The sequence below is a fragment of the Patella vulgata genome, chromosome 2, assembly GCF_932274485.2.
Source record: "Patella vulgata chromosome 2, xgPatVulg1.2, whole genome shotgun sequence".
NCBI lineage: Eukaryota > Metazoa > Mollusca > Gastropoda > Patellidae > Patella > Patella vulgata.
Window position 1 is genome coordinate 81,863,182 of NC_065880.2, and position 13,421 is coordinate 81,876,602.

At 36.0% G+C, this 13,421-nt stretch overlaps 1 protein-coding gene across 7 annotated transcripts in view; it reads left to right on the plus strand.

Moving 5' to 3' along the window:
* Window positions 1-13,421, plus strand: part of LOC126810366 (inositol 1,4,5-triphosphate receptor associated 1) — a 102,523-nt gene that overhangs the window by 56,478 nt on the left and 32,624 nt on the right. For all 7 annotated transcript variants that reach the window (XM_056098431.1, XM_050535387.2, XM_050535389.2 and 4 more), the window contains 3 exons: window positions 7,534-7,564; window positions 11,871-12,011; window positions 12,925-13,056. In XM_056098431.1, coding sequence (XP_055954406.1) covers window positions 7,534-7,564; window positions 11,871-12,011; window positions 12,925-13,056 — 304 coding nt within the window. The remainder of the gene's footprint in view (window positions 1-7,533; window positions 7,565-11,870; window positions 12,012-12,924; window positions 13,057-13,421) is intronic.

Here is a 13,421-nt window from a genome sequence, read left to right on the forward strand (position 1 = left end):
GTGAAAGAGGCCCCTGTTTTACTCTACTGTGAAGTTTGATGTAGGGCCTTTAAATCTGGATAAATTGTTATTCTATTTTACTCTACTGTGAAGTTTGATGTTGGGCCTTTAAATCTAGATCAATTGTTATTCTGTTTTACTCCACTGTGAAGTTTGATTTTGGGCCTTTAAATCTAGATCAATTGTTTTTGTTTTACTCTACTGTGAAGTTTGATGTTGGGCCTTTAAATCTAGATAAATTGTTATTCTGTTTTACTCTAATGTGAATTGCGTGTGTTAATATTATCTAATAATCTAGTTAGATAACAAATATATGAAAGAGAATTTGCTTTGTTGACAGCGAGGTCATATAAAATAGGTTTTGAAACTTTGCCAATTTAAATAATTATAGAAGAAACCAAAATAATAATCCCTGTTTTTATTCCTACATCAGTCTGTACAACTTGATGGCTAGAGTAATGTTTTCTCATTAAACGTAAATTCCTCCTGTATTAGATTCAGGATTTGTTTCTAGATCAAGATGACCTAACAATCTTTTATACACGAATTCTGAAACGAAGACATTTTAATAATTCAGCATTTCCATTGCCTTAGAATTACAATTCTAGTACCAATATTATCTTAATTTAGCCAGTGGAACGGCTGAATCCTTAAATGATTTATCTTTTAGATAATGAAAAGGCAGCATTATTAAATGATCTTTTTGCACCCCTTACTCTCTCATTATTTGCATGTGCGTGCTGTATCATAAGGTCTGTCATTGAGTCAACTGGCATGGTTTTGATTCCCCAGTTGTACGTGAAAAGGAGTAGGGTCGCCTGTCCAACCTTGTGGGTTTTCTCAGAGTCCTCTGGTTTCCTCCCACTGCCAAAGACCACTACGGGTAAGCGAATTATTGAAATAAAATTGAACCATGTGTTAGTCTCGAAATGACCTGGTTTGTGTTGTGTGCATCTCGCTCTCTCTCTCTCTCTCTCTCTCTCTCTCTCTCCCTCTCCCTCTCTCTCTTTACTTGGCATTTATGTCAATTTAACCATAGTTCAATTAAAGAAGCATTGGCTGAACCTTGTTTTTACAGAAAATATCTTCTCCATCCATTTAGCGGAATAATTCATCTTTATTCTCAGACTCGAACATTCGACAGATACATATCAAATTATGAACAGTTGTTGCCGTTTTTATCCTCCTTGAAAATTATTCAGTCTTAATGCTTGAGTCTAGGCATTACCAATGATACACAGTATATTCGATAAATTTAATCGGCTGATTTGATATTACTCAGAATGATTGAATACATTCTGCTTGAAAAGATTTGAATTCTCGTCCATGAAAGTTACATTTTACCATAATAACAAAGTTATTATTTTAAAAAATATTTTTTACTCGTTCGTAAATAAATGAACATGAAAATTGATGGCATCATACAGTCCTAATTGGGATTTAAATTCCTCTGAAGTGATTTTTTCTGCTTAAATTGAGTTCTTTTATTAGGTTAAATATTTGTTTCTACTAAAAGAAATATTATGAATTGATGTATGAAGAAGTGATTTGATTGTCAAAGATTTTTTGCCTTTTAGTTGTGTTAACATAGAACAAAATGAAATGAAATGAAATGAAATGGGGTTTAACGTCCTACTGTTTTGCTCCGATCTGGGCTAATGAAGATAGTCATACGCCACACAGTGTACTATGAGGGAAATTTTGCCCTGACAGCAGCACTACGGCCTACTCTTATATCGAATTTCAACTGTCAAGGGATCTTTTACATGCATGCCAATGTGTACACAGGACCTCGGTTTTTCGTATTATCCGAATGACTAAACAGCTGTCCTTGTTAACATACAAACTGTCCTGTCAACAGAGCTAGATAAACCCATAGGCTTCAACACAGTGTACTGAAACATATCAATGTCCCTTCAACAGAACTGGATATACACTGCGTTTTCTCCAGTTTCCTCCCAATTCTACTGGGGAAAGGCAGTAGAATATGATATTGTACTCCTTAAACCTTGATAGGGGTTGGGAGGTGGAGGGCCGGGGATGGAGGGATTTGAAAGGTCTGTCATTGAGTCAAGTGGAGTGGTTTCGATTCCCCACTTGTCCATCCTCATGGTATTTTTTGGGTCCTAAGTTTCCTCCCACTGCTAAAGACACCTACATACAAGTAAACCACTGAAATAAAATGAAACTATATAACAGTCCCGAAATGACCTAGTTTTTGTCGAGTGGACGTTAAACCCCATTTTTCTTTCTCTTTAAAACTATCACTGATAGGAAACTTGATTATATTGGAGTCGGAATTCACTGATTTATTTTATATCCCTGTACGTGATAATTTTGGTAAAGTTTCATCTTATATAATGAAATTGTGAGGAGACGTTGTAACATGACGTTTTTCTATTAATTGAATTGTGTTGTTAGAAAAAGCCAGGTTTAAGTTGGTTTTAGATGAAGCCAGGTTTTAGTTAGAAATTAACAGCAGTCGGGTAATCAATATTAAGTGATATTTTATACGTTTATTTCATTCCTACCAACTACCTTATAGGGGGTTGGATGGCCGAATGGTTAGCACATGCACGCTGTATTATAAGGCCTGTCATTGAGTCAACTGGCGTGGTTTCGTATACATGGTTGTACGTGACAAGGAGTAGGGTCGTCTGTCCAAGTCCTGAAATGACCTAGTTTGTGTCAAGTGGACGTTAAACCCCATCTGTGTGTGTGTGTCTCTCTCTCTCTCTCTCTCTCTCTCTCTCTCTCTCTCTTTATTCCTACACCAACCACCTTATGAAAGGCGTGGCCTATATCTGGGTGATATCCCTGGAAACAGATATCGCGATATTTTAAGAAAATATCACAATATAATCACTATATCGCGATATTTTATAAAATGTCAATAATTTCAGTTTATATCCTTTTAAATATAAATAAACATGCATAAAAAGTTGAAAATACAATCAATATTAAAAGTTCTTAGCATACATACAGTACCGAATTTACAAACAAAATTTGATGAGCTGGTTCAAACATAGATCTAATAACCATAAAGACTTGCTAAAAATGTTGGTCTGTGTGTTGCTGTTTATTATAATTATTATAATGTTCTTTTTTTTTTCGATATTTTTCTGAAGATGGTATTTTTGACAGTATTTTTGTAACGGTTTTATTTCAAAAAAACAAAATATCGCCCAGCTCTAGTGGTAAGGAGGTTGGATGGCCGAATGGTTAGCATGTGCACGCTGTATCATAAGGCCTGTCATTGAGTCAACTGTCGTGGTTTCGAATCCCCGGTTGTACGTGACAAGGAGTAGGGTCCCCTGTCCAACCTCGTGGGTTTTCTCTGGGTCCTCCGATTTCCTCCCACTGCTAAAGACCCCTACACGCAAGCGAATTATTGAAATAAAAAAAATTAAACCATATGTTTGTCCTGAAAAGACCTAGTTTGTGTCGAGTGGACGTTAAACCCCATTTCTCTTTCTCTCTCTCCCTCTGGGTCCTCCTGATTCCTCCCACTGCTAATGACCTCATGCGCAGGCTAATTATTTGAAATAAAATTTACCATGTTAGTCCCGAAATGATGTAGTTTGTGCCAAGTGGATATTAAACTCTCTCTCTCTCTCTCTCTCTCTCTCTCTCTCTGAAAGGTTTGAGTAGGCTGCCCTTATAAACATATACCTTATAAATATATACCGGTTTCTGACATTGGTTAAAGTCACACATTTTACTATCAATATTTAGCTTTCATTATACTGCCAATAATTAAATACGCAATTTCTTCCTTCCATCGCCCGTTATCGATAAAAAAAAATAGATTTTACTGTCAATTTTAAAAACAGGTTTAGGAGAAAAATACATTAGAACCTGTCGATGGCACCTCAAAGTCTAATATTTTAGAAATATTGACAGTTATAAATATCAAGATGGATTCAAGACATCCAAAGAATTAGATTGGATATCTATAGCCTTAAAGGAGCTCTTCCTGGCATCTAGAAAGAGTCTGCAGTTTGATCAAATGTTCGAATCCCCAGTTGTACATGGCAAGGAGTAGGGTCGCCTGTCCAACCTCGTGGGTTTTCTTTGGGTCCTCCGGTTTCCTCCCACTGCTAAAGACCCCTATGCGCAAGCGAATTATGTAAATAAAATTAAACCATATGTTAGTCCCGAAATGACCTAGTTTGTGTCGAGTGGACGTTAAACCCCATTTCTCTCTCTTTTTTGGATCAAATTTCAACACCGATTTCCCTTTCTCAGTGGTGCAGGATGGAAGAGCCTGGTAAGGAGACGATGTTACAAGGTCCATCCATGTAGTCTTTGGCGTGCACGTTAAAGAACCATTGACAGTTGGAATTGGATGAAGAGTATGCAAAATTTTCCTCATAGCACACTGTATGATGTATGTCTGTTGTCATTAGCCCAGTTGATGCAGAAAAGTAGGACGAAAAAAAAACCTGAGGTCCTGTGTGCACATAAATAAACCCTTGAAGGCAGAAAAGTTGGATGTTAAACCCTATTTGAAATCTGGAAAGAGGAAGATTAACTTCCCTGAACACAATTTAATTTATTGGTGTATTGTTTAACAGTTTTATATTGGTCTGTATTAATCTGTCTCATGTGATAAATTTGTACAGTTAATTTTCTATCATCAGCTGTTCTCATTTATTATATTTCACATCCTTGATATAATATCACAACTTCAAGGTATAGAATTTCTCCACGATAATATGACCAGGTTTAACTCTTTTTCAACCACCTGTTTATAAATGTGAAATGAAATGGGGTGTAACGTCCTACCGTTCTGCTCCGACTGAGCTAATAGACGGGCATACGCCATACAGTGGGCTATGAGGGAAATTTTGCCCGGACACTGGCACTGACCTACTCTTATATCGAATTCCAACTGCCAAGTGATCTTTTACGTGCATATGTGCCCTCCGTCCTGCCGCACTGACATGGGGAAACCACATCTGAAAATCCCAATGAACTTTCTCGGCCAATGCAGGGATCAAACACGCGACCTCCAGGCTATTTATAAATGAAGCTTTTGTTTAATTTTGAAGTCATGTCCCTAGTTCACAAATTATTCTCAGACTTAAGTTATGAATTTACTCAAAATTTTTCGCCTTATTTTAACTGAAATATAGCCCTTTATAAAACTACTGTTGTTTTAAAATATCAAATACATCAATAAGAAACTATGTGCAAATTTTTGTGTTTCTGGATCAAAGGAATTTTTCATAAACAGTGATTGAAAGTTAACAAAATAACACGTTAATGAGAAAACTAAAGTCTGTTTGTTACATTTTGATTTTTCCGAAAATTATTGAATTTTCCACTGTTAGTCTACAATGAAATATACTCATTAATAATTTAACATTAAATTTAAAAAAAAAAAAGAAAATTAAAATATCAAGATTAGTTAATCTCCCAGTTCGGATTCTATCAGATGAAAGAAGAGACCCCCATTAAAATATTCTAGTGAAGATTTGACCATGTCTCGTTGAATCAAGTAGAATATTTGGACCATTCTGTCTGTTAGATTGTATCTTGAGGGATTAATTGATCGTAGGTTTAGGTTGTTCATCGACCGACAGACTGTGTTGAATTTCAAATCGGGATACAAGTAGTAAGCAGGTTGTATTGTTTGAGAGTTTTAGGAGCAGATCAGTTGCATCAGGTTGAAATGTCAGGATGCACCAAGAGGCATTAATTGATCCACGTTAATGGCATTTTATCGGATATTTCCGTCTGTGGAATTCAAGGGAATCTAGAGAGGAATTTTATTGTTCATCAGAAGAATACAGAATTCTTTTCATTCCATCAATCTAGAAAGAACTTTATTGTGTATCAGAATAAATATGTAAATCTTTTAATTCAGAGGTGCTTATTGAGATTATATATTGGGAACTATATAGTGTGATACGTTTCTATCTTGAGTGAGAAGAATATGTAATTCTTTAAATTCTTAGGTGCTTTAGAGAGTTTTTATGGAGATGATGTATTTGTAACTATAATGTAGTGTGATATGTTTCTATCTTTAGGGAATAATCTGAGTTTGTTCTAGTTCTGTAGTATATTTCATCCATTCTGTAACAATTGGGTAAAATACAGAAATATCATTGTTTTGATTTCAAATTACCTCTGAGATAGAATAGGGGTATTTCCCGACCGTACTGAATATAGACCCTACCTTCAATCAATTGTATGGAATAAGCTCTACTAGTTGACTCAGGAGAGTAGGTGGTCTAATGGTTTAACAAGACGAGGGGTAGGATCGCCTGTCAAACCTCGTTGGTTCCAAAAGGTCAGTCATTGAGTCAAGTGGCGTGGTTTTGATTCCTTGCTTGTACGTGACTAGGAGTAGGGTGTACGCTGTATCATAAGGTCTGTCAATGAGTCAACTGAAGTGGTTTCGATTCCCTGGTTGGACGTGACAAGGAGTAGGGTCGCCTGTCCAATCTCGTGGGTTTTCACCAGGTCATCCAGTTTCCTCCCACTGCTAAAGACCCCAATGCGCAAGCAAATTATTGAGATAAAATTGAACCATACCTTAGTCCCAAAATGACCTTGTTTATGTCAAGTGGATGTTAAACCTCATCTCTCTCTCTCTCTCTTAATTGGATATGGACAGTTGTATGAAATGAGATTTACATGTTGACGCGACAAGAAATCTACAGAAAGAGATTATTGAGTTTCCTGTCATTTTACCTCAGCTGTTTTACATTTGTTCCAACTTTCTGATTATTCGTTGTTCAGATCAATAATTGGTGGCAGACCTAGTTTCGTGGTTTTCTGAGTTGGCAGTATACTCCACGTTATTGTGTTTAGAACTGTTGTGGTTTCTAAACGGGAAGAACTTTTAGATTTTTTGATTGTGTTTTGTGACAAATTGTGTGGAATATAAACGTTATTAAATAATGGCTCTATCATTATTAGTGAAACAAGCTCTAAAGGCAAAGAAAAAGTAAGTTTAAGAGGTTGATCTAAAGGTGGAGGGGTGGGTGGGGGATATGGGAGTGTGTGTATGATATTATAAATACAGTTTGCGGTGAATATTGAAGTTTGATTATAATTATATGAGAGTAACGTTTTAATGAATTGCATAGATTTATATGTATATTAGCGTACATTTAGGAAATGTTTTGAATGCCAAGTGGAGGGCATATTATTATATCTTTACAATTGGGAAATTGGCTTGAAAAGTTCCAAAAGAAAGAGATTCAAATTTTCACTATCTGTCACAGTGTTTAGTGGACCTGACAAGGAACTTCAGATTATAAAACTACAATATCAAATATTTTCTTCTAACCCATAGATTATTGTCTTCCAACAAAATTAAGGGAAGAATATTGAATTTTGAAATAAACTCAGTCCTTCCATCCGTCTCAGTTTTGTTTCTGGAGTGTATCTCATAAAATGTTCCTGAAACTTTGTGGTTTTCTCTAATTAGAAATTTTGCGAATCGAATCGTATTTGGGTTTCCATGTAAACAATGGATGATTGAGTCTTGTTTTAATCCACTGTTTGTTTTCTTTCCAGTGCCGATAATTTACCAGAAAAAGAAGTCGAGGTAAGTTCTTTTCCTTTTATAGTTCATTTACAAACTGATCAGTTAATATTTGATTGGCCGCTACTATCATAGAAATGATTGACATCAGTGAGAATTAGTTAGCTCTTATAATGTTAACTTTTATATGCCAACATTTTGATGTGGGTGCGTATTGCTGTCGCCCCTGTTCGGCCATTCAGATTTTATGCGTGGATAATGAACGGGTCATAGTTTTTATCCGATTTTGACTAAATTTGAAATATAGGTTTATATCCCGAAGGTCTTGGTTCATTTCGATATTGGCATATATTCAAGGATTATGGCCCCACATCGCATCTGGACCGGCGACCCTTTTCACATTCAAGTGGTGAACGAAATCATGCCACTTGACTCAATGACAAATCCGTGTAATTTCTTTCTATTCAGCCTCCCCATAAAATAATAATAATAATGATAAGCCCTGTTTATATCACGATGCTCTATGACAGGCCATCCAACCTCCCCATAAAATGATAAAACCTGTTTATATCACGATGCTCTATGACAGACCATGTGATTTCAGGCCATCCAACTTCCCCATATAATAATAAACCCTGTTTATATCACAATGCATAGAAATTCTGAATATAAATAGATCTTGAATCATGAGAGAAACAATGGAGTTTTGAAATATTACATAATCTATAATGTTTCTTTAATCCACTGTCACGTGCATGTACTGAGTACTTTGTCTTTGTCAGATTTTCTGTCCATAATTAAGTTGTTGGAGGCTTTTAGTAGTTTAAGCAGAAACAAATTCAATTGAAATCCATTAACTAATAGATGTTTGCTACATTACAATAATCAAATAATGGTGGAGAGATTTATTCACAGACGGTCAACCGGTTTCTAAACCGTATATCCCTATTTCTTGACTCTTGAGTTTTATAGACTCTTTCTTTATGTCGTTCTCCTGATGTTAAAGGAGCTAAGTCTCTAACTCAATATTTTCCATAATATTCGATATTTAAAAATGGGTGTTTATGCTATATACTGCCCTGTAAGGTGTTTATATGCTACATATTGCCCTATATGGTTATTTATAGTACATATTGCCCTATATGCGCATTTATAGTACATAATGCCCAATATGGGTATTTATAGTAAATACTGCCCTATATTGGTGTAACAATGTGATATAATTTATTTTATTGCACTTTAAAACTTATAATTCTTAAACTGTAACAATTATAACAGGCCCTGATGTAGGCAATCTACAGTTGGGGTCTCACAGAATTACACATTTCGTTTTGCTTTTAATACATTATTTTATGCCCACATTTTCACATGAATGTATATTGTCATCGTCCCTGTTCGTTTGTGTGTCCATTTACATTTTGTTTGTGGACACTCTACAGGTCACAATTTTTATCTGATTTTAACGAAACTTGAAATATTGGTGTATCTCCCAAAGATCTTGGTTCTTTTCAAACTCGGCATGTATCGAACCGTTACTCGGCTCCTATCAATATTTATGTATATCGGACCATAGCTTGATTATGGCTTTTGATTGTTCAAAAAAATCGCGTTTTTGTTCAGCTTGTTCTCTGTCCATCTCTTGCAAAATGTGGGCATATCTTGCCTGGCAACCACTGGTTGTCTTTTTATGTGTACTGCTCAGGAATTCATCAATTCTAAATCTGACAAAGGACAACTCGCTTGTTTAATTACCAGTTTCCAGTTTGTCAGCCAATTTGTCAATTGTCACCTAAACCCTTGAAAAATTAAACTAAATTTGTGAAAATTGAGAGATCGTAAAATAATTGATTGCTTTGAACTGAAAGAAATTGTTAAATAAGCCTTCAATAAACAATGGAATAGTTTTATTGTAATTGATAGACATGTAATATTGCAAGTTACCCTCGGGGGCGTTTAATATGTTATACTACTAATATTACCAGTCACTGCACCAAGATTTTTCTCTTTTTTTTGTGACATTCACTGAATGTTATAAGGTCTGAAATTTTTGAAAGAAGAAATATAAAAAAATTGTTGTCTAGGCATATTCTGTCCTCAATAGACATAGTTATAATAGTAGAGATAAAAGGGTCTTCATTCATTTACCCCAGCATATTCTATTTTAAATTTTCAAATGTCGGAGGGGCGGGGGATCTTTAATTGACTGCCATAGGTATACATGTCATAAGACATGGGTTTTTATCCTCTGATTAACTTTCTCTGTCAACACAGGGATCAAACCTCCAGATTAGTGTCTCACTCAGTATTGTTAATTAATAAATGAAATGAAATGGGGTTTAACGTCCTACTGTTCTACTCCTAAACTGGGCTAATGAAGACGGGCATACACCATACATTGTGCTATGAGGGAAATTTTGCCCAGGCAGCGGCACTATGGCCTACTCTTATATCGAATTCCAACTGCCAAGGGATCAATTACTTGCACACCAATGTGTACACGGGACTTCGTTTTTTTGCCCCATCCGAATGACTAGACAGCTGTCCTTGTCAGGCCCTCCGTTCTGCACCACTGACAAGGATAAACAACGTTGGAAAATCCCAAAGAAATTTCTCGCCCAATGCAGTGGTCGAACATGCAACCTCCAGGCTAGATAGCCCACATCTTACCCACTTAGCCCCTGTGGCTCCCCAATATGGTTTAGCAAAATATCGACAGAACGTAAGGTATCAGATTTATCTCTTAATTTATTCATATTTGAATCAATCTTTCTGTGATAAATCAGAAATAGCTGTAATATAGTTTCATCAAATGTGGGAATAATGTGGCCAGGGTCCATGTAATTTGTTTTAAATGACAGGGTAATTTGTCAAGTAGGTATAGTTAATTAATCAAATGGTCAGAGATTAACGGTTAAATTGTTTATACAGAGATAAAGATGGCCTTAAGGTGATTTATCCAACCCCTGTCTTATTATTATTTACATGATGTCAGAATGGTATGCTGTCTTTATCGATTATTTTTCATTGATATATTCATAGCAAGCAAGTGTGTTAAACCTTCAGCACTGAATGCTGACTATCCCAGAATTATACAAAAATGATCTTCATTCCATTTGATGAAATAAAATGGGGGTTGGATGGCCGAATGTTTAGCATGTGCGCATTGTATCATCAGGTCTGTTATTGGTCTGGCGTGGTTTTGATTCTCCGGTTGTATGTGTCCCACTGCTAAAGACCCCTACGCGCAAAGAAATTATTGAAATAAAAAAGTGAACCATATGTCAGTCCCAAAATGACCTGGATTTGTCGCGTGGATGTTAAACCCCATTTCTCTCTCTCTCTCTCTCTCTCTCTCTCTGTAAGACTTGGTAACTGGGGTTAACTTATGGTACTGGAGACTCAATTTATAATTTTTTGTCATTTTAATGTTCAAAAACTGTTGAATGGAATAAAGGCAAGAACTGTTCATTAGTTTCTAATTATGAGTTGTATCTATTGACGGAGATTGGTTGGGTGGCTGAGTGGTTGAATTCATACACTTCAGATCATACTGTCGATCATTTAGTCAAATTGTGTGACTTTGATAACCGGTTTGTTAGGTGACAAGGTGTAGTTGATATTGTACGTTTTCTGTAGACTAGTCATAATAAAAACTGTCATAAGCACCGTATGAAAATCCTCAATAAAACTTCCTGGATAACTTTCTGATAGCACAAGAACAGCTTTACTCTACGACTGTGTTTACTCGAATGTTGGAAGCACAGTTAAAAAGTGGGGAAATCTCAGCTGGCTCATTATAATCATGCAGAAAATAAAATGGAACAATCTAATTGGATAAGAAAAAATGCACAAAATACGTACTGGGTATTTGCAATAATGACTATATGTGTTGAGTTAAAATTAGGCTTTCTCTCTAGTCCCGAAATGACCTAGTTTGTGTCGAGTGGACGTTAAACCCCATTTCTCTCTCTTTTTCTATCTCTCCTTTGCTATATCTCTCCCCATTTCCCCACGCTATTTCTCTCCTTTCCCTCTCTATTTCTCCTCTCCCCCACTTTCTCCCTCTCTCTATCTCTCCCTCTCAATTTATCTCTCCCTTAATCTCTCCCTCTCTCTATATCTCTTCTGTCTCTCTCTCCCACTATTTCTCCCCCCTATCTCTTAATCTATCTCTACCTCCTCAATCTCTCCTCTTTCTCCCTCAATCTGTCTGTCTCCCTCACTCTATCTCTCTCCCTCTTTCTCTTTTTTTTTCTCTCGCCTCCATTTTTTATTCAAGATTTAAATGATATATTTATGCTGTTGTCTCACCTGTGATAACAAACCCAATAAATTCCGTACAATAATAAACTTTGTATTATATTTTCAGAATAAATTCAATGCCTTATCTCTGGCGTTTCGTACTGATCGACTGACATTAGATAAACGGTTAGAAATACAAGAACGAGCTCGAGATATCAGTGAACAGAATGTAGATCAGGAATTACATGGTTTGAGAGAAGCTGTTGAGGTATGTATAAATTATTTACAATAAACCAAGGGCATCCGCGATACCACCCTCAGTAGATTAGCCTTTAACCCTGTTTATATTACAAATTTTTAGGGTGCCAGCAACTGTGCAGTGAATGTTACTGTTCATTTTGTATAGTCTAATTGGGTCAATCATAACTGTGAAGTACGGAGAACCGTGGTATCTGGACCACCATAGTGTACAGATTTCTGCACGTGTTACCATTAAGTTTAAGGGGGGTTGGATGGCCGAATGGTTAGCATGTGCATGCTGTATCATAAGGTCTGTCATTGAGTCAGCTGGTGTGGTTTTGAATCCCCAGTTGTACGTGACTAGAAGTAGGGTCGCCTGTCCAACCTCGTGGGTGACCTGTCCAACCTTGTGGGTTTTCTCTGGGTCATGAAGTTCGGCCTTTTGACCATTTTCTCTGTGACTGAAATTAACTTTTCTGTGAAGTGCTTTGCACCTAGTTACAATATAGCAATGTAAACAATGAAATTTCTTGAAAATTAATTGTGATCTGGAACAGTATGCTTATCACAGCTAATTGTAAACACAGCTTTTGTCTTTTCGGCTTTGACCTTTCGTATACAATTCTTGTATATTATTGATGTAATACAATTTATTTTCATCATTCCTGAGCACAAATTAAGGGGTCATGGTAGTCGAGAGGTAGGTAAATGCCCTCTTGGATTGGAATGTGCTGAGATCAAATCCAAGCATGGTGCCGAAAAAAGATGATTCTCACTTGTCAAGCATGTCTCCTGCAAGGCTGACAAGGACAGTGTGTATAGTTTGGGTGGCAAAAAAAAACCAATTAACGGTATTACTATTGTGAAAATCTTCAACTAAATATTGTACTGATAAATTTCCCAGAAATATTCTTATTAATTGATAATTTGTTTTATTTCAGACGTTAAACCGGTTATGTTCCGATACACAGATTCGAGAAGTTATAACGAAAATCCGAAATCATATCGATGTTTTAGAACAGTGTGCTGCACGAGTTTCTAGTAGAGCGGAAGTTCTCGGTGCTGTACAACAGGTTTGTCAGATTATCACATCAAGGGGACATAACTCTTTTTATCTGTTATAAATTAACAGATGAACTAAAGATGTATTATGTAAGAGTTGAATACGGCTATTGCAGGTCTTTCTTTGTCAAATATTATATAAATTATTATATAGATATTTATTAAACATGCATACAAACTATTAAAAATACATTATGGAAGATTAGATAAAGAGCTGGCAGTTCTCACTATAATAGTCAAAAACAAGATAATGTAAAGGGAATATGCTGAAAATTTCAGTCAAATTGAATCACTCTAAGCCGAGAAAACGTTATTTTAAAATCACTGTAGCCTCAATTGTCATTGTCACCACTGTCACAATAATTAAAAAATTCTC